At 44.4% G+C, this 21036-nt stretch overlaps 1 protein-coding gene and 1 long non-coding RNA gene across 3 annotated transcripts in view; one reads left to right on the forward strand and one right to left on the reverse strand.

Moving 5' to 3' along the window:
• The first annotated feature begins 75 nt into the window (after window positions 1–75).
• Window positions 76–1234, forward strand: LOC144988056 (uncharacterized). The gene is made up of 3 exons (XR_013651803.1): window positions 76–195; window positions 303–375; window positions 1119–1234. It is a non-coding gene; the product is annotated as an uncharacterized LOC144988056 (long non-coding RNA).
• A 2069-nt stretch (window positions 1235–3303) lies between these two features.
• Window positions 3304–21036, reverse strand: part of map2k6 (mitogen-activated protein kinase kinase 6) — a 43697-nt gene continuing 25964 nt past the window's right edge. Inside the window, exons 2-12 of one of the 2 annotated variants that reach the window (XM_023949369.2) lie at window positions 17006–17069; window positions 16466–16514; window positions 15986–16099; window positions 14795–14914; window positions 13500–13616; window positions 13337–13388; window positions 12542–12669; window positions 12111–12188; window positions 10860–10999; window positions 9646–9691; window positions 3304–8511 (exon numbers count right to left, since the gene is read on the reverse strand). In XM_023949369.2, the coding sequence (XP_023805137.1) occupies window positions 8434–8511; window positions 9646–9691; window positions 10860–10999; window positions 12111–12188; window positions 12542–12669; window positions 13337–13388; window positions 13500–13616; window positions 14795–14914; window positions 15986–16099; window positions 16466–16514; window positions 17006–17069 (986 nt within the window). In that variant the 3' untranslated portion in view covers window positions 3304–8433. The remainder of the gene's footprint in view (window positions 8512–9645; window positions 9692–10859; window positions 11000–12110; window positions 12189–12541; window positions 12670–13336; window positions 13389–13499; window positions 13617–14794; window positions 14915–15985; window positions 16100–16465; window positions 16515–17005; window positions 17070–21036) is intronic. The other variant, XM_078938143.1, reaches the window with a different exon arrangement.

A 21036-nucleotide genomic window follows, 5' to 3' on the forward strand; every position in this document is an offset into this window, starting at 1 on the left:
CACCTTCCAGCCCGTCTTCTCACCCCCACCCTGCTTCCTAATAGGTCTATTGTTTCCTCCTCCTGCTGCAACCCCCCCCCCTCCCCCGACAAATCCTCTCATCGTTGTAGACATTTTGGCGAGTCTCATGCCGTAGCAGCCTGAAGAGATTTAGACAGGACTCAGAGGCTTTCAGATGAACTCTTTATGTCTTATGTAAGAGTTTTTATTCCGCTTATTACCAGTCAGAACATTCATCTGTCAGCTATGAAGAGAACGAGCACTTCAAAGTCCGTTTTTTGTGATTTCTCTACTTTTTCAAGCTCTAGGCAAACTGCAGTCCAAGGCCACTGAAGTGTGGCGGCTGGACGTGACAGGATGGAACGGCTGCTTTTGGTAACAGAGCCTTAAACACTTTCTTTGAGTCCAGAATCGAACCTGAGCCTCACATCCTCTGACTGGGGAAAGGGGATGGAGGGGGGGAGCTGCTCTTCGTTATAAATCCTTCTCCAGTTTTTAAGTGAGAAGACTTTCCATGACGTCATGAGCTGTCAGTATAGGACGCCAGTCGCACATGTGGCGGACTTTAAAGGAGAGCCAGGCTGGTTCTGTGGTCCTGCCACTGAACCCGCCCGGATCTAACGGAAGGACGCCAATTTTAAGGTTATCGAACAAACGAAACCATCCTCACCGTTTCCAGCTCTGATATTCTAGTTCCTCCCTAAATAGAGCATGAGTGGAGCCACTAAATGCAGCTGAATTCTGGAAAGTTCAGTTACTTTTTCCAGGATTTAAGACTATTTACGAAGGCTAGCAGTCATCGTTGTACCATTTATTTCTGATCATCTATTTGTGACATTAGGTCCACAAACAGAAAATGTGATACGAGTTGTTTTAGGATGAAGGTGACATTAGTGATATATGACTCATAACCTAAATAATATGGTATATAATGCCACATTAGATCATTTCAAATGTAACATTTTGTTATTGATGCAACTATAAACTTTGAAGTGAATTTTTTATTAATACTGTTCATCAAAGACAAAAGATTTAAAAACATCTACATTAATAGCTTACAAATTAAGAACACAGACCCCTTCAATGAACTCCACATCCTTTTCCACTTTCTGTCATAGAATGAAGCTCCTGAACTCTCCACATGACTCCACTTCAGTCTGGGGATCCGGCATGAGGCCGCTGGGACACCAGGCGTCATCCCATCCACGTTTGGGGGACTCGGGTCTTCATGTGCCACATTTGTCTCTAAAGTCTCTTGGAGTTGAGCTCAGAGAAACGTCAGAGTAGGAAGAGAGCAACGGTAGCAAATCTGTCGTAAAACGTTAGGTAAAAATCTAAAATGGCAACATGAAGACCTGGACGTGAGTCGTGCAGAGCCATGGCGGTCCCGTTAAAGCCAACATGAGCCCCCCGGGTCAGTGTCAGCGCCCCCTGCTGCTGAATCCTGAACTCTCCAATGACTTTAGACGGACTGACGGGACGCTCAGAGCATCAGGGAAAAGTCTTTCCGTGTTTAGGAAAATGCTTTCAATGGATTTGACATCAGAACCTGTGGGACTTTGGCGCTTTGAGGTATTTGTTCTCCAGAACGTGTCAAGCAAAGGATTTCCTGCCTAAAACAAACTCTGCAGACATCTTTGTCATTTCTCTGTTCTTTGCACTGTGACCTCTCACCGTTTCACGAGTCGCAGCAAACGCAAAGAGTCAAGATGACATTTTTTTATTTGGTGAAAGACAACAAAGCAATTCTGTGGGACTATTGCTTCAATTGTTCTAAACATTTTTTAAGTTTGGATTCTTTTTCAGACTCTACATGGAAGCAGCATTGTTCAGAATCCAAGTTCTCTTTTCTGTTAAATAATACAAAAATGTTTTGCTGCACAAGTGTTCCAAAGGTTTTATTTTGGTTAATAGAACATGAGAAATAAATAGATGAAAAGTCGTTCATAATTACCTAAAAAGCCTGTAAATGTTTGATGTCAATCCATGGGGCTTAAAGTTCTTGCAAATATGTAGAGCACTTATGAACTTTAAGAGAAAGAAACAATCCTAAGGAACAGATGGAATTTATACTTGTACTTATCAAATATAGAAACTTTATGCATAGCATAAAATAACACTTCTGGGTTATCCATTCTTGAGGGAAACTCAATAAAATCAACATCCTGTTGATGTGCTCAGAAACTTTATTTTCAAGCCGTCAAACGGCTTGAAGATGGCTTCAAACATGAGGATCCAAACCACGGCGGCCTTGATGACCTCCAGCTGAGCCGCGTAAACAGGAGAGCTGCGTGTTTCACTCCCCACGACTGCAGGATGGACTTTTCTAAACTACAGGCGGAACTTTGCTCACTCACGCCTGACAGATGCCCCACAGAGGAAGTTTTGTTTGGTAGCAAGAATACGCCACTTCATTCCTTCAAAGTCCAGCAGCAGGGATGTGCGTCAAAACACGCCATCAACAGGGGGCAGGTGGCGTGCCAGAAACACGGAGGTTCTGCCTCTGAACCTCCGACTCGCTCGCTCGCCCTGCATCTCCAGCCTGTTTGTCAGCCGGGTTCACTCAGTTTCACTAAGTTTTACTGGAGAAATCCTCAGACTGTAGGGTCCTAACACAGTCTGAGCTCCAACGCTGGCAGTAGAGACGTCGTGTTGGGGGGGCTCGGAGAGGAGAAAGAATTGGGAAAACAAGGGAACAGAGACAAATCTGGTCCAAAAACTCTTTTGACACTTTAGTGCAGAGATAAGATTGAAAATGTAGGACAAACACCCAAAATATCCCTAGAAAAAACAGAAACGACGGAGAAAAATGAGAAAAAAAAGAACAGCACGCAGGATGTTTGAAGGTAAAACAGGAAGAAGAATGAGACGCTAAGACAAAAGACTCAAACAAGTAAAAGATTTAAAGAAAACAAAGAAACATGAAGGAAAAAGTACAAAAAAACAAGATGAAAAGAAAAGAAAGACGGTCTAAATACAGAGCTTTGAAATGGAACAATAGGTTCTCAGTTGTTCAGTGGTAATGATCGCTCACAAGTGAAAAACTTCTCACAGGTCACACATTAAAGACAAACTTTCCCCGAGAAGAAGAACCCGTCCTGCTCACAAACATGGTTCAGTAGAAACAGACTTGGTCTGCAGCGGCAGCAGAAGTTCCTCACATCCAGCACACGACAAACCGGTTCTGTTTGGAGCCATGACTGGGATTCATTCAGAGTCTGGGGAAGAGCTGCAGGGGGAGCAGTCCTCTGTCCTGGGGAGGCAAAAAGCTCTGCTGGATGGAACAAAGCACACACGAAGCGGTTTGTGTAAAAATACCTCTTTTTTTATTTCATTTCCATCGTTACAATTGCACACAATCTGGTTGAGCTAAAATATTCTAGAAATTCAGATGAGCTCTAAGTGAACAGTCTTCAGTCTTTAGCAGAGGAGGACGCGGAAATATACCGAGAACTTCACTTCCCATGGAGTCGTAGCCATGGTAACGTTCTCCAGACAGCAACAGAAAAAGAGCCACTTCCATGTAAAGTAACACATCTGGACACCACCCCCCCCCCCACCCCCAGGCGGGCTGAGGGAGCACAACACCGCAACACCAGAAGTCACAAAGAGCTGCGTTTACCAGCAGTTCACCGTCAGACAAGCTCCACAGGTCACAGGTCGCAGCATGGGGGACGTTCACAAAGGACAGAGGTGGAAAAACTCTGCTGTCTGTCCGGAGGGGGCCAGAGGCGCCCCCCTCCCAACATGGAGGCTACTGGAAATCTTTGAGCGGAGTTTCTCTCCCAGACTCGTGTCACGCTGCCAGTGATAAAGAATCCTCCAGAAGACGTGCCGGTCTGTCGTTAGCCGCTCACCGGTTCAAACGGCAGGTTTCCACTTCCTGTGACCAGCTGATAGTGGGGCGGGGGGGGCAGGATGCAACCAGACGCACGTGCAAGCTGACAAGAAACCACGAAGACGACACGCATGTGCTGAGCCACACGCAGACACACAGGAGTCCAATCATCCGGGTTTCCTGAACCAAACCTTTCCATTTCCAATTTAGGGAAAGGACTTAAAGTTCGCCGACTGTGACGGCCACGAGGAGAGCGGCAAACAATAGAAAAGAAAGAAAAAAAACGAGTTCGATTTGAAATACTTATCAACTTATATGGATAATCTGCTGGTTGGTCTGATGATGAGGCGTCCTGCAGTCTGCTTTGACCTTGAGGAGCGACTAAATCAGGACTTTTCCTTCAGCCGCGCAGAGGAAGCGCAGATCTGCACTCCTGCCTTTGACTATTTTACAAAGCATTGCAAAGAAGGCTGCATCTCTACCAGGGCTGGCGACGCCAAACACGTCTGATTCTGCATGTCTCGGTGTTCTGACAGTCCTATGAAGGGGATCTGAGTCAAAGATGGAGCACGGTTCTAAAGCACGTTTGTGGAAAGCTGCTGCTGTTCCAAACAATCTTAAGTTTTTCTGCAGGAGATGCAGGGTGAGAACCAAAGGCTTCTGTTCAAATCTCAATCAAGACATCCAATCCTGATGATACCATTCGACAAGAACTTAGGAAGCAGAGGCCGGTCTCCGCTTTGGAGTGAACCCTGTCGGGTGTCGAGGCCGTATTCCCGCATAAACCTGTGCGTTTGCGTTTGGGGCGAGCAAAGTCTGCACAGTTTTTCTGCACATTAATATGTCAGCGCGCTGCAGAGCCTGAGTGGAAGTCGCCATCTTGTCTTCATTGCATATTTGGCAAGAATGAATGGCTTCAGTAAAGATGCAAGTCTCTGCATGTTTTTTTGGATTGAGGCACCATGACGAAACATCTAGACAGTTCTGCTGCCAGCAAAAGGAAAAGTAAAATGCAGAGTTTGAGAGACAGTTTTCCTGCTCCAGTGTGTTATGTAAAACCCTGACTGTTTTCTCAGAAACAGTCTATGATGAATTGAAACCATTACATTACTTTAATCTGCACAAAACTGTCCAAAAGAGGTAAAGGTTTATTTTTTCCATTAGAAGGATTTAATATTATTTAATTTTTGTAGAATCTAGGTTGTATTTTACAATTTCAGCCTCTAGATGTCACTATTTGGGGCACCAAATGGGAAAAACATAAAGTTTATTAACAAAACAAGTTATTTTTTTGCGTTTAAATGAAGAAAACAGATTTTTTTTCCTTAAATTTGGCTTCATGAGTTGAGAAATGAACTGCTGATACGACGACGGTTACCTTCATTTACTTTTGGTGCTGCTTCATGTTCAGGCAACCGTACCGCTTCTGACCACCAGGGGCACTGCTGAGCAGCCTTCTCGCTGTTTTCCAAAGACCAGGAGGTTCCGTTAACGGCCTTTCAGACTCACACCGCAGCTTTACGGCTTTTACTGCTTTCCTCGACTGAAGCACAGAAACACAATCCCGTTGTGCGTCTGTGACACGGCTCCCAGGTGTCGTGCAAAACCGTCAGAGCAACACGCCGTGTTTCCAGGAAAGGAACCCAAGGACTAAAACGGTGTTTAGGCATCACAATCAGAAGTGTTTCCAAGTACGAGCCCACAAACCCACATCCAGGCACTTGAACCAACACACAGGGGCTACTGCTGCCCATTAAAGGGTTCTGGTCTGGTTCTGGTCACTGGATCAGTTTAAGGGTCGGTTTAAAATAAAGGAATCTGGTCTCCTCTCTGGTCAACTAGGAAAAAGACGCCGGATAGTGGCAGGATTGTTTAGCAAAGTTCCTGCTGCAGAGACGGAAATGAAGGAGCCCTTTTTCTGAACATCACGATGATGTCGGGACGAGAGGCGGAGCCCGACGGCAACACCTACATGAGCGGCGCGGGGTCAAGGCCGTGGGAGTCCAGCCAATCGACGAGCAGGTCGGCAACCCGCGCCCCACGGCGTTTCTCAGCAGAGGCGTGCAGTTTGCTGAAGGGCCAATCCTGGATATGCTCCTAAAGTCTATGACATCCAATCGGTTTGAGGATTTGCTTCCCGTTTTCTAAGATCCTCACCGTCTTCTACCAGATCTGAAGGAATCTCGACTTTTTCCCAAACGCACAAGAGTCAGAAACCACACCTGTCCATGTCACAATGGGGGTTTCCGTGGTAACAGACCGGGGAGTCCACCTTAAGGCCAGGGAGTCCACCTTAAGGCCTGAACATTTTTAAAGCTCACTTATGCCCTAGTGTCTCACAGCTTCACCTTTTCTCACATTTCCCTGCAAGCTTTTTGAGCAATTGAAATCAAAACATTAAATAACTGCACAAAAATAAGGGAAGTAGAATCCCTCCATTCATTTCCTAAACCCGCTTCATTCCCAGTCGGGGTCACGGGGTCGAAATGAGGGGCGAGAAGGCGGAACTAACCCTGGACAGCTCGCCAGTCCAACACAGGGCAGAAAAAAATCTCAATAAAGATAAAACATGAAATATAGAAAGTAAAATTCTAAATGAAACAAATTCAAATGCAATGGAAACTATAAGTGCAGAGGAAGTGGCAAAAACATCATTAACTCCTCTGAGCGTTCACATTTTTTATCTTTTTAGAGGTAAAAAAAGAAAAAAAAAACTAAAGAACTGCCCGCAATCTCACTACAATTTGGTTGTGTAGCTTGCATATTTTTTATTTAAAAATTTCTCACCCAAAAAAATCGAAATGGGTGTTTTTGCAGGTAAGGAGCATCTTTAAAGAGATGCTCACTAGTGACACGAGTCCTTTCATGTTAGTTTAAAAGACCTCCAGGTCCCCCTTTAAACCCAAACCGGGGTTACCCGCACACCTTCCTCAGGAACCGCCAGCAGAAACCAACCAGACGCAGAGCAGCAACACAACAACGACGAAGAGGAGCGCTCTGCAGCCGAAGCAGCAGAGCGACACAAAGCAGCAGCGTTTATGACACCGTGCGGCACACGGGGAGGGGGAGGCGGCTGACCCGGCCTCCTCCTCCTCCTCCACGCCACATGATTCACACGTCCAGGCACATTGAAGGCTGCAAAGTCCAGGTGAAAAGCATTTTTGAGCCAGAGGACAAACAAAACAAGAAAACCCACACAAACGCACAATAAGGTCTCTGATGGTTTCCAGAGGGAGACCACAGTCATAATAAATAAGAGGAACTGCAGTTAATTAGTCTGGGAGGAGAAATCTGGAGCGAAGCAATAAGAATAATTAACAAAGTAATAACATTAAAAGTAACAACATCCAGTTCCTTTCATGAAGTGGAGAGGCTTCTGATTGGCTCAGAACAGATGATGGGGAGGACATGGACCCTCTTGTCCCCCCAGACAGACAGAGGCACACAGACCGCTTAGGTGAGGCTACGCGGGGCGGCGGGGCACTTTTGTAGTTTCACTGGAGTTCCACGCCACCGGCGGGATCGAACCGTCCCAGAAATACTCCAGAAAACGAGTTTTACAAACATCAGGGAGGAACAGATCCTTTTAGATCTGTCAGATCTGTTCAGGAGTCTGATCCCAACAATTTTAAACAAAAAAGGACATTTCAGTTCTTCAGCCTGTCCATGTGCTCTGACATCTATATATTAAGGTTTATGGCATGTAATGTGATGGTTTTGTTTACCCATCATGCCGTTTTTCCATCGCGATTTAATGAGAGATTTCATTATTATGAAAGTCCTTCTGATTTTCCATTTGTTCCAACTGATGTTTTTTTTAAGGTAGTACCAAATGTAATAGACAAAGAAAACAGGATTTGATGATTTTTCACTGCAGTATTACTGAATATGAACACTGCTTCATTTTAACCACCAGCACAAAAGACGTCCTAAAAACCGGAAACAACCCAATAACAGTAATTAAGATAGATCCGTAAAACAGCCTGTATGGCGCCCCACGAGCACACACGTGCACACACGTGCACACACACACAGGCAGACAAGAGCCTATGCCGTGTTGAAAGCTCTCCAATGCAATCAAGGAAAAGCGGTTGTGCAGTACCCATTGGTGACCAGCAGGCGACCTGGAGTCCGTGATCCGTTCCGTAAACCGATCCTCTCTGGCCGCCAGAACCTGCCGGTTCTGTTCTGTTCATGCAGTCGGTCCGTATGTTGGCGCAGGAGGCAAAATGCAGATAACACACACATAGCACTATCATATGAATCTCTACACACCCCTAACCTCTGCAAGCTCACGCTTCAGCAGGATGAACAGAACTCTAAGGGGGGGCCGGGTGGTCAGCCCCCACTGTTGACGCTTGAGGGGTGGGTGCAGAAACGGAAAGTGGTCACGGGGGGAAGTTTGGCATACGGACACCTTCAGTTGTTGAGGCAGCCGTCTCCCCCGCCACTCTCCCCCCTCGCCGCAGAGGGGAAGGAGCTCTGGTGGGACGGGCTTCTGGTGAGATTTGCCTCTGGGGGGTGGGGGGTTGGGGGGTTGGGTTGGGGGGGTGTGGGTCAATTATTTCTCTTTTCATCGGGTCCAAGCGCACAGCTCAGTCCCCCAAGATGACTTTCACGAAGCTCGCCACGTCGGTTTCTTTGGCGTCGTGCGAAGTGAAGAAGGGGTGTTGCTGTGGGGAGAAGGTCAAAATGAAAGCGTCACAAACGGGAGGGGATGCAATCTGACAGAACAACAAGGTTCTGGTGGTTCCGGACGGGTCTGAAGACAAACAAAAGCTCTCAGAACTGCATTTTACGCCGACATTCGGCCCATTCTGGCATCGTCGGGCCTGGGGAACCGCCTCAAACGCTCAGAGAGGAACCAGTTCCTGATGTGGTCCAACCTGAGGCGCAGATCCCGTCTGGTTCACATCTCTGAAAATCCCGCCGTGTGCAGTCAGATCTCAACTTTCTGAGGAACATGAAGACTGACTCCTGACTCCTGCTGCTGCTTTGGCCTCCATGAGCCAACAACACCAGCAGCTGCCTTACTATTTTCTGTCTTCCTGTCCTCACCTGGACTTCTTCACTGCTGCCTGCTGCACTTTAACAGCTCGTCTTCTAACGTGTATCAAAGGTTTGGGAAAACTTTTAATAATTGATGTCTCTGGTTGTTTTATGATATTTATTTGGTCTATTTTTTATCTTTTTCTGCGATTTTAGTGATTTAGCCTATGGGTTTAACATGCATTATTAAAACAAATAAAGTCCAGTCGTGACACTGACTGACCCAGAACCTTATCAGCCCCATTCATGGGTCACTGGGCTATGAGAGGGACGTCATGGAGAACTGACTGTCGTCCTAGCAGAGGCGATGGTGGCCGTGATTCTCCTGGTCGTCTGAGAAAAGTTGCAAAGACGGGACCGGCGCGTTGACAGGTTCTGTTTTTATGTGGATTCATGTTTTCAAGTTCGTTTATTCTCTGTTTCTGGTCCGACCTCAGACTCGGTAATGTTTGTGTCTTCCTGTGCATTTCAATGCCTCTGACGGAGATCACAGTTTGTCTTTGGACCTGGCTCACTCTGAGGACAGAAAAGGACCTTCACAGCTGAAACATCACCTCCACATTTACTCTCGCTGTGTATTTAGTCATTGTGTTATTCTGCAGGTGCATGCTTTTTTATTTTTGTACCACACATTATTGAGAATCGGAGTGCCAGGGTTCTGTGACGTGAAGTAGAAGTCCTAAAAAGTAGAGGCATTGGTGCGCCCCCTAGTGTCAGCTTAACCAAATTACAAGAGAAGAACACAAAGAAAGACTCACCATCAGTTCTGTGTACGTCGGCCGCTCTTTGGAGACCTTCCTCAAGCTGCAAGGGGGAAAAAAGACATTTCCCTGAATTCAGTCACTGTTTCATAACCGTCAGTAAACAGCCGAGCCGGCGTGGAGCCTCCAGAGGCGTTCATAAAGAGTTCATCAGCTTTATGTGTCTTTTAAAGCCCAGGATGTTTCTAAAATACTGAGGATTTTACGGAGGTGTCTGGATTCAGTCAAGAGTTGGATGAATAAGAACTTTCTCCAACTAAATGAAGCCAAAACTGAGGTTTTAGTCTGTGCTCCTGACAGTTGCCTCCCCCCCTTGCAGTGGTTCGGTCCCCTTGCTTCCTCTATCAAGCCGTCTGTCAGGAACCTCGGGGTGACCCCAGACCCGGTTTTATCCCTTGATGTTGGGTCACTTGTTCACTCTTGTTTTTATCATCTTAAAATCATTGCCAAACTGAGTCCGCGTCGCGTTCTGAGATAGAGATGCTCATCCACATTTTTAGAACTTCTCGTCTTGATTACTGCAACTCCATCTTCACGTTTAAGCAAAAAAACATAGTATACAGAGCACTTAACAGCCAAGCACCGGTCTACATAAAAGACCGTGTGCAGCCGTCCACTCCCAGCAGGTCCCTGAGGTCATGTGACCAGGGTCTGCTGGTTGTTGTAGACTTTGCAGCAGTGGCTCCATCCCTCTGGAACTGCCTTCCTCTCAGCCTCAGATCTGCAGACTCAGTGTTTTCTTTAACACAGCAGCTAAAAACATTTTTTTAAAACTGCTTTTTTCTTAATTCTTTTTTTTTCCTGTGTTTTACTGTGAAGCACTTTGTGATTTTTATCTTGAAAGGTGCAATACAAATAAAGTTTATGGATAATTTTCATCTGAAGACAGATGAAACAGAAACTCCAGCTCTGCCTGCCAGTAAATATGCCTTTGCAAAAGTCTGCAACCAGGCAGACGCAGTCCAGTCTCAGCGTGCAAGAACCAGCGTCATCCAAGATAACATCTGATGGCGCTTCAGAGGAAACGCAGCAAAGGTCTAGAGTTGGATTTGAATTCCTTCTATATTAGTAAGATCAAACTAAAAAATACTCCTGCTAATTATACATTAGGAATAAGTTCTGATGAAGAAGCAAAAATGAGGACCCGTCCGGAATCTCATTCCAGAAGCAGAGCATCATGGGAAACTTGAGGCCAGCAGACAAAGACGCACCACTGCGAGGTGAAGTCCACAAACTCTGGGGAGAACTGGCCGGCAGGAAGCTGAGGCGACGGCTCCTCCACCACCTGCTTCAGCTGCTGGAACGGCGTTCCCCACGACTCGTACGGGAAGCGCAGGATGGCCAACTCGATCTGGGAAGGCCGGGGGGGAAGAAAAGTCACTCGCAGGACAGCGGAACGCAGATCTGCTCAGCAAGAATTCACCACGTTTTCGTTGACAAAAACGGTCAATGACAACTGCTATTTGATGAAAGAAAACAGAAAGATTTGCGAGTGACATGTCTTTCTAAATACTGGAAACGGTGCGCCCCTGTTCTGTTTTTCACATCAGAGAAAACTTTTATCTTTTTTTTAAATTCCCAACTTTAAAAAAGTTTCAGAAAATACCAGAATTATTCACCTGTTTGTGTTTTATTTATCTGGAATCAGAGTTTCTAGACATGAAATGTGACTCTTTCATTTGCAGACAGCAAATTACAACAGAATGGGCAACGAAATGTGCATTATCAGAAAGGAACGCATGACGTGGAAGCCTGAACCATCCGACGCGTCGGATGGTTCAGGCTTCCACGTCATGCGTTCCTTTCTGATAATGCATACTTTAAAAAGCCATTAACCCACTTATGCCACAGTCATTTACAAAACAAATAAATATTCAACCAGTTTTAGTCCTTTATTCTTGTTATTTGTTTGGTTTGGATCGCTTTTTACACAAAAAGTGGACTTTTGTTGCGTGGTGCGCCCCTTTGCCGGCTCAGCCGGCACCAACCTCGACTGCAGCGGCAAAGGAAGTAACATCTGATGATCCCCATGTGTTTAATAAAGCATCAGTTCAGAGAGAAAGTTTTTTCTTAACGCTTGTTGTTGTCCAGATGATGAAGAAAAAGTTTGTTTTAAAGAAGCCAGCGCAGTAACACAGAACATTTAAGCTACGTGACCAGAACTACTTTTTTAGGGGTGCGGTTATCACTGTGCGTTATCTCTTTTTAATCCACACCCAGCAGCCAATCAGAATGGAGTATTCACCCAGACCGGGGTGTAAACGTGGTTTATTCCTCTTCATAATAAGTGGAAATTCCTGCTTAAATATCCCAACAATCCCAAATATGGTTTAGAAATGAACGTTCCAACATCAAATGCCTTAAAAAAAAAGGAAAATCTCTTTTTAGCCAAATATCTCCTGTAAAACAGCTGAACGTGTTTGCTGCTCTTTAGCGTGTTCTGTTCCTCTGTGATGACTTACCATTGTGATTCCTAAACTCCAGATGTCAGATTTGACGTTGTAGCCTTTCTGGTTGGTCTCCGGGTTGATCCTCTCCGGCTGCAGGACATGACATCACTCAGAGACGGGGTTTTTTTTTCCCCAAACTGCTAATCTGGACCCAAAAACTCACACAGCTCAATTGTTTCATAAAACCATCTCTTGAACTAGTTAAAAAACATTTTTTCTTTATGAATATTTTCAAAATCAGTTGACTTATTCCGTCGTTTCTCCCACATGCCCACCACGCTGATGCTGCCTGTGCCGTGAGCAGCTTTTGGTGCACTGGACCGGGGTCTAGTTTTGTCACGTGCACAGCTCTCACACAACGAGCACGTGTCATTCATGCTCATCTTTCTCCTGCTGGGGGTTGATTGTGACTCCCACCATCGTGGCGGTTTCCTCCTGCTTACCGCCATGTACGGTTTGCAGCCCGCATCCATGGTTTTAGCCACCGAGTCGACCAGGTAGCCGCTGATGCCAAAGTCACACATCTTCACTTGACCCTGAGTGTTGATCAGCACGTTGGAGGGCTTCACGTCTGAAGAGAAGACACACAAAGTGCCTTTTTAAACACACAACTTACAACATAACCAATGGTAATGGGGCGGCCGTGGTGCAGCGGTAGGGCGGTCGACCCCTGATCGTAATATTGCAGGTTCGATTCCCGCCTTGCACGCCCATGTGTCGAAGTGTCCTTGGGCAAGACATTGAACACGGAAGGTTGGCGCCAGTGTGTGAATGTGTGTGTGAATGTGTGTGTGACTGGGTGAATGGGACTGTGACTGTAAAGCGCTTTGGGTCTTTGAAAGAGCGTGGAAAAGCGCTTTATAAGTATACACCATTTACCATAACCTCTGGAAGGGATTCTTTTGTTGCAAAGCACCCTGGGTAGAGGGTTAGGTAAATATAGAATGCTTTTGTGTTAACTAACTAATAGCTTAGTTGTTGTATTAGTGTCTGCCTATAGATGCAGATAATGGACTCTTTAACACATAAGGATGCAATGTGGAACACCTCATATCTAAAGGATCTTTGCTGCATCCGAGGCTTGGCATCCCAAAAACAAACATCCCAAAAACATCTGCAAAAAGCCTGCAGTGTTTCTCCTTAAATGCGTTTGCATCTCAGACAGAATCTTGCTTTAACATCAGAAGAGTCATTAAAGGAAGAAGTGAGACCCCATCGGAGAGTCTTTCCGCTCTTACCTCGGTGTATGACTTGCAGATTGCTGTGCAGATGCTCCAGAGCCTTTACTATCTGTAACGACAGAGCTCCTTAATGAGAAGACAACGGTGTCCAGACGCATGGAGCCTTTGAAGGGACAAGCTAAAGCTGCAATCGCTGATGTCTCTCAGCGAGCCAACGCACCGAGACGGCGATCTTCCCCAGAATGTCCTCGGGGATGGTCAGGCCCTTCTCGATCACCTGCTTGTAGAACTTGTCCAGAGAGGTGTCCATCAGCTCCATGCAGATCCACACATCGCCCTGGCAACACACACGAGACGAATGAGATCAGGACCCCGAATCGGAAAAGAGTTTGAACGAGGAAGGCCGGACTCTCCAAGTGTGAGAGTGGCACAGGGAAATCCTGAACATTTCCTCACAGCTGCAGGAAACATTGGAGCTATTTTGTATCCGCAGGATGGAAGAAGCAGCAGTGGATTGTGGTGACCTGCATCACAAAAGTAATCTGATTACAGAGCTTCTTGGGTCTCCCTTTTTTTAACGGTCTAAACACCGTTTTGATTTTAAAGAAGCAGAATTTCTTCTCATCTTTTTTTACTCATGTCACTTTCCTCAGGTGAAGAGTTTGAATCCCCTCAGCTGCATTACGATGATTATCCACCCTATGGGCATCCCTAAAGCTTTTATAGAAATATACTTTACATCCGATGTGAGACATGCTTAAGCATAATGATGCAGAAAATGTCCTTCATGTCTGTGTCTCTGGGTTTACCGGAACAGGAAGAAAGAAAGTTCCTAAAAAGGAAAGGTAAAGTTCTTGGCTCTGGTGTCTGCAACTTCTGCCATTCATGCAGACTCTGAGATCCTCTCATTGTTGTTTAGGTCTAAAATAACACAAAATGAACACAAAACTTTCTCAAAAACTTGGAGAAATTTTTAAATGTTATTATATATCTATAAGTTTGTTCTAACAACAATGTTTTAAAAGCTTTAAAATTGTGCAAACTCTGTTAAAGTGGAAGAAGATGAACCGGAGCGAACAACCATCAGGCGTGACTCAATAACTCTCTGACACTAAATTTCTTATTTTAAAAAAACATTTGCTGACAGAACGTCAAACACTTCTGATCGGACGTTGTGTGCTATTGGTTCTGTTTCATTTTCAACACGTTTAATGAACTCTAAAGTTGTGTTTAGTGGAAGGTTTGCCATGACTTTGGTGTTACAACAAGCTGCCAATGGGAAACTCTGGACACAGACTGACATCCAAACAAACCATGAACATGTGTTTATATCAATGAGAGAACCATAGAAACCCTAAATATGATCCAACTTCTGTTGATAAATACAATGAAACATGCAGAAACTGTGTCCTTCTTTCGAGTATTTAAGTATTTCTCAAATGTTTTTATTCAGTGATCCTTTTGCTCCAGCTGGCATGTTCTAAATGCTCCGGGTGTTGCGTCAGGAAGCGCTACCTCTCTGAAGAGCGCCCCGTAGAAGGTGACGGTGTAGAAGCAGTCCACAGTCCTCATGGAGATGTCCAGGTCCATCAGCAGCCTCTTTTGCTCCTGAGTGTTCACTGTCGCCCGGATCCTCTGACAGCAGACAGAAAACCACAGTCAGTAAAACTGTTGTCTGCTTCTGGAAACCTTCTGCTGCCTGTTTGCTCTCTGACTCTTTAGCTTCCCTCCTAGAGACCCACTCCCATGCAAATGGTGTTTTTTGGTGTTTTGAACGCGTTTTTGTGGCATTTTTCTGATGATAAAGGACATTAAGAAGAAAAAAAACTGTGTATTTTTAGATAAACAGGATGAATCAGAAGCAGATACAAACAGGCCGTTTGAAAAAGCTCATTTTTGTGACGCAACTGAAATGGGCGGGGCCTAAGTCTCCTACTCTGCTCTATTCTGAGCTGGAATCAGGATCAGAACCCTACGGATGGATAGATCTGATCATGTCAGAATGGGGGTGTGAGGGTCTGTAAGCTAGCGGAAGAGAGTGTAAACAGAGGGATGATGGGATATCAGCTGAGGCTTACTTCGGCACAAACAGTCCCACCCAAAATTCAGAGGTGAATCTTGAATGAACTCCTGCCGCTCTGCAGAAACTATGTCTTAGAAAACAACTCGGATTTTTTATTTTGGCTAAAAACGTCATCGACAAAAACAGACCTAAAGATGATTGGAGAGGAACTTTACGTGGCGTAGCAATGATCTGCACCTTCTCAGAGCTGTGACTGCACAGGGCTGCAATTTTTGCTCGCACTCTTCTGTGTTTGAGCAGTTGTTGGACTACCTACTTAGTCCGATCCAATAAATTCATGATAACAAAACAGACACAGATCTCTGTGTTTAGCTGCTGCAGCTTCAGTTACAACAACAGAATAAGACCGCCACCTACTGCTCTACAGGGAAACTACAAAATAAACAACAACGGGGGAAACAATGGCCTCCAAAGTATTTCTGTTCTCTGTTCCATCGCTTCAGTCCACAATTCTGAGAGCAAACAACTTCAACATTTCCTGTTTTATTCTCCCAGACAGGGTGAGAAAAGCAGGCATGAGGGATTTTGAGTATTTCAAATAAACTGGCAGATTCAAAAACAAAATGAGCGCTCTACATTCTGGACAAACTTTCTTGAGTAATGAGCTTTAACAGCTGGCTCACCTTAACAGCCATGATCAGACCGCTGGGCACATGCCTCATCTTGTCCACCACGCCGTAGGCGCCCCTGCCGAGCTCGCAGATCTGCTCCAGGTCGTCTGCCTTCACCTCACATTTCTGCTCCGCACACAGCAACAAGACAAACAGCTCAGAGGCCGAGCTCTTATCACTATCTAAACATCCACAGCTGCCCCACAAGCGTGTTTTACAAGAAGAAAGGGAAGGAAAGACGTCGGACTGAAGGCCAGGTGGAGAAATATCAGACAGGTCTGCCAATGGAAATTTCCTTTTATTTGATGAGTTTAAAATCATCAATAGTTTTATTGCCCGTGGGGCAATAAAAGGCATTCCACTCTCTCCACAAGGGCGCTCCTTAAGGCGGACTGTCCCTTTACCAAAGCGCCAGTGTGGCTCAGGAAACACTGGGCTATTTGTGAGCAGGATAAGAAAAGAAGCACAACCAAGAAAAAGAAATCAAATGACCTTTTCTCCAATTGTTACGCAAGCCTTTGAGTCCAGATCTCTGGGCGGCCTAAAACATATAGAAAGACAAAAAAAGAGAAGAAAAAGGCACTTAAAACAAGTTTGGTTACAATCAGCAAAGAAACAACAGCCCACATAGATTGTGCAGAAAGATCACTGATGTGAGCATAATCCACTTCACATCCTTCTTTTCTCATTCAGAAAAGTGGTCGAGCAAAACAAAGACAGATCTGGGTTTTCTAGAACTAGAACAGTTTCGGTGTTCAGCCTCATATCCTGGACCTGCCATCTTATCCTGTGAAGGAGCTTTGATCCCGGATTAACCAGAACCATTAAAATCATCTTTAATCGACAATTATCTCTTTATCTGATTTTAATTTTTAAAAAAAAGCTGATGGAAGTTTAATAGTTTAGAAACAAATGAGTTCAGGAAAAACGGAGCTTCCTAGTAACACAATATGAACATTTTCCATCATTGAATGTGGGCTTTAAAAGCTCAGATTGTGTAAAGAGGGATGTAGAGATGAATGAAGCTCTTACACTGCGGCAGGTGCAGGTTGCTCAAACACTTCCTTGGAGAGCTTGAGCACTGGTTTCTTCTTTCCTGGAAGCAAACAAAGGTGGTTGAAGCAGAGTGAACATGGCTTGTTTTCGGGTCAACAGGTTTTCCGTCATATAGAAAGTCATGTCTCATCATTGTTAGCGCTGCGTGGACACCAGTGAATGTGATAACACAGCTCTAGACTATCCAACTCCCGTGTGTGACCGTTTGTTTGGCTGCACAGCTGCATGGAAAACGTTGTGCAAAGAGGATCCTGCAGACTTTTGCTCCTCCACAAGAAAGCATCATCCCACCGTCAGACAAACTGGTGAGCGCAGACGTTCTGCTGCCCGCGCTCTAAAACCAACTGGGCGTGACACGAGTACGGCTGCAGCATGGACAGGAAGCATAGCTCAACAGGCAAAAGACATCAGTCCATCATCATCCCACTCCATTTCCCTTTTCCCTGTCGTTTGTGTTCTATTTGATTAAGAAATGTACAAATTCTGTTAAACTCTAAAGCCCACATGGGCAAAATTAGCTTTGAAAAAGCTGGTATTTAAAAATCTTCTTCATCAAAGTTTAAATCATCTGGATTATTTTGTAAATAAGACGTTTTTGGAGATCCTTTCATTGATCCTGAGGGTGTAGGCCTCCAGAATGTATGTGAGTGTAAAGAGCAATGAAGCTAAGGGGAGAGGAGACAATGACCCAAATATGCTCCCTCCAGGTGAAGGTGAGGAACTGGCTTTGTACCGGCTGGACACTTTGTTGACCATGGGCGCCCTGTGAGGGTGGTTCCTCTGTCTACGGGCAGAACCTGGCTTAAGCCTTCTTACCCCACCCCGCCTATGAAGACTGGGTTCAAATGAGGTCCTGAAGGGTCCATAGGAATCAATACGATCCTGCTACCAAAAGGCTAAACTCAAGTACTAACTCTGCTCCTCAAACAAAATGAGAGGAGCGTTTTTGGGTATTCATGGGTTTACTGTTTTTTGTTTGCTCTGGAAGAACATAAAAAAACGCAAAAAGACAATCTACCACAGTAATATTCCTGCTGGGAGTTTCCGGTGTGGAGCTTGAACTTGACTCTAAATTATCTCAATGGTCTCTTAAGGCTGTGTCACACAGCCACTACATATATTTTGGGCCTTTTCCACATATGATGATATGTCAGTCTTTGGTGATTCATGTGTGATATACGTCATCCATAGGTGCTTCTTGGGTTCGTCATTCCTCGATGTGCTCAGACGTCCGTCGAGGGTTTCAGTTAACGGGTCTTTACGTGAATTCGGTTTCTATGGAGTGATATTTCTGCCACCATGTTGCACACAAAACTTTCTAAGTTGAACACAAAACTTCCTAAGTTTTTTGCTCAAAATTTTTTTTTTTTTGCTCCAAAAATGTTTTTTTTGCTTTCAAGAATGTTTTTTGCGTTTGCAAAACACATTTTTTCACGTGCGTTGTGTCAAATCTCGCTTTTGTCTTATCTTTGATTTTGCTGACTACTTTAAACGCGATTTGGCGTGATATGACTGCCACTGACATCGCCAAAAAGAAATTCGCATGCGTTGTGTGTCATCTCACTTTTTTCTTATCTTTGCTAATTTAAGTTTCGGTTTGACGTGACCAAGCTGCCATCAAACAGCTGCTGATTGGTCCAGATTTTAACCAATCAAATCGCCATGTGAATCTAACATGGTGTCTGCTAACGAGGCTCAGAGGCTGAACCAGCTCTTTTTAACGCTCATTTTTGGATGAAGACGTTTTTATTTTTTAAATAATTCATAAAAATTCATACTTTCTTTTTTTTTAGCATTCATTCATTTTTATGAAGTCAGATTTGTGAATTTATGGCTGAGGATCTCCTGAAACTGTAAAGTTTATCTGCTGACATTACATCAGCAGATAAACTGTGTAATCTGTGAATCCTGCAGAGCAAAATATTAGTGAAAAGTGTGATTTTCTTTAAGGTCTGTTTGTTAAAACAAAACAATAAAAGATTTAAAGCACATATGATTTTATGCTGCACACGTGTTTGGGATCAGATGAACAACAGTAATAAGAAAAAGAATGATGGTTACACATTCACAAATCACAGATGTAGAAAGGGGATATTACTCGACTGGCTTTTCCACAGCTACCTGTCCAGTCTAAAAGCACAATCATATCTATCTATCTATCTATCTATCTATCTATCTATCTATCTATCTATCTATCTATCTATGATTGGGAGAAACAACAATGTACAGCTTTTGTAGATTTTTTCAAACTGTCAGAGAGATGGAAACAGGGGCGTCAGATTCACACGCAGCTTTCCCTGCGGGAGTTGAAGCAGAGACTTTCTGGGACGATCTCATGAACTCAAACATGGAAACATGATTACCAAGTAGAACTCTTCAAAATAATAAACCTGATCTCTCCTCATTCACCGTGTCTACCATGCACTGATAAACACAGACATGCAGCGATGAGACCATAACGTTAGCTCGTAGCTCCGCCCACACGCGACCGCGGTGTCACCTTTAAACAACGCAACTTCTAAGAGGAGGGGCGGGCGGCAAACCCCCAACAACAGGTTAGATAACAGAACCCATTAAGCGTCTCTACCTGGTGCGTTCACGGAGCTTCAGAACATAAGACTTTAACAGCCACCCAGCCTAACGTAGTCCGCTATTATATATTCATGAGGGGGAAAAACCCGCCGAACAGACCCTAAAACCGCCCAAATTATGAATACCCGCCCAAAGCCATTTTTACCCGCAAATATAGAACAAAAACCGCCCAATCTGGCAACACTGCCTCGGAGCACCGTCAATATGAGACAGAGACACTTGATTGGTTAGAATCTGGACCAATCAGCAGCTGTTTGATGGCAGCTTGGTCACGTCAAACCGAAACTTAACTTAGCAAAGATAGGAAAAAAGTGAGATGACAGACAACGCATGCAAATTTCTTTTTGGCGATGCCATTGGCAGTCATATCACGCTAAGTCGCGGCCAAAGTAGTCAGCAAAATCAAAGATAAGACAAAAGCGAGATTTGACACAACGCACGTAAAAAATTTGCAAAAAACGATTTTCAAAGCAAAAAAAAAAAAAAATTGAGCAAAAAAAAAAATCTTGAGCAAAAAACTTAGAAAGTTTTGTGTGCAACATGGTGGCAGAAATATCACTCCATAGGTTTCGAGCAGTTCAGAATTTTTGGTCAGCTGAGAATGATGCAGTATTTTACATAATTTATCCACAATTATTACATAAATTACATATTACATAAATCTTAATTGTGTGTTTTTTCGTGAGATACACACACAAATGTGTGTCTTTCCACGACCGTTCCATGTTTGTCTAACACATTTTTCACGCATTAACAGCAGATGCATAACTTTTAGATCACGTATACGGCGCACATATCACGTTGAAATGACGTAATTAATGCATTAATCTCTAATGAATTACATATAAACAGCACAATAATCACACGGTTCATGTTCTACGTTGGTTTACGTGTTCTTAGCGTGGTTTATTAATACTTCTTATGTGGTTTTAACTTGGTTCATTCCTGATACATCTGTGAAAATTTCACATAAAAAACCACAATTTTTCTCACTTCCATGTATGTTCACATGTGACCAAGTTTCATCCCTGTAATATGTGCTAAATGTACGTAGTGGCTGTGTGACACTTTAGATGTGAGTGTGTTGTTGTGCAGTGGCCTGGTGTCTGTACCCGCCCTGGACCTGAAGTTATGGGATTGGCTCCAGCAGCCATGTGACCCTGCACGGCATTAAACAGGAGTAGAGGATGGATGAAATATTCAAACAAACACAAGCACTCTGGTGACAAATGTTGTCTAAAGTTACAACACACTGGAGACATTTGAGTGTGTGTCTCCAGCATGTCACATGATGCACATCACATGACTTCCAACAAACCTAAAGACATAAATGAGGACTTTGGTTGTAATAAGGCTGGGGATCATTCCAAATGTTTCCACACCGCCGCTACTCTGAATTCCATATCAGTCCCGGA

Source organism: Oryzias latipes, chromosome 19 (genome assembly GCF_053564925.1).
Source record: "Oryzias latipes strain Hd-rR chromosome 19, Olatipes_Hd-rR_3.1".
NCBI classification, from domain to species: Eukaryota; Metazoa; Chordata; class Actinopteri; order Beloniformes; family Adrianichthyidae; genus Oryzias; species Oryzias latipes.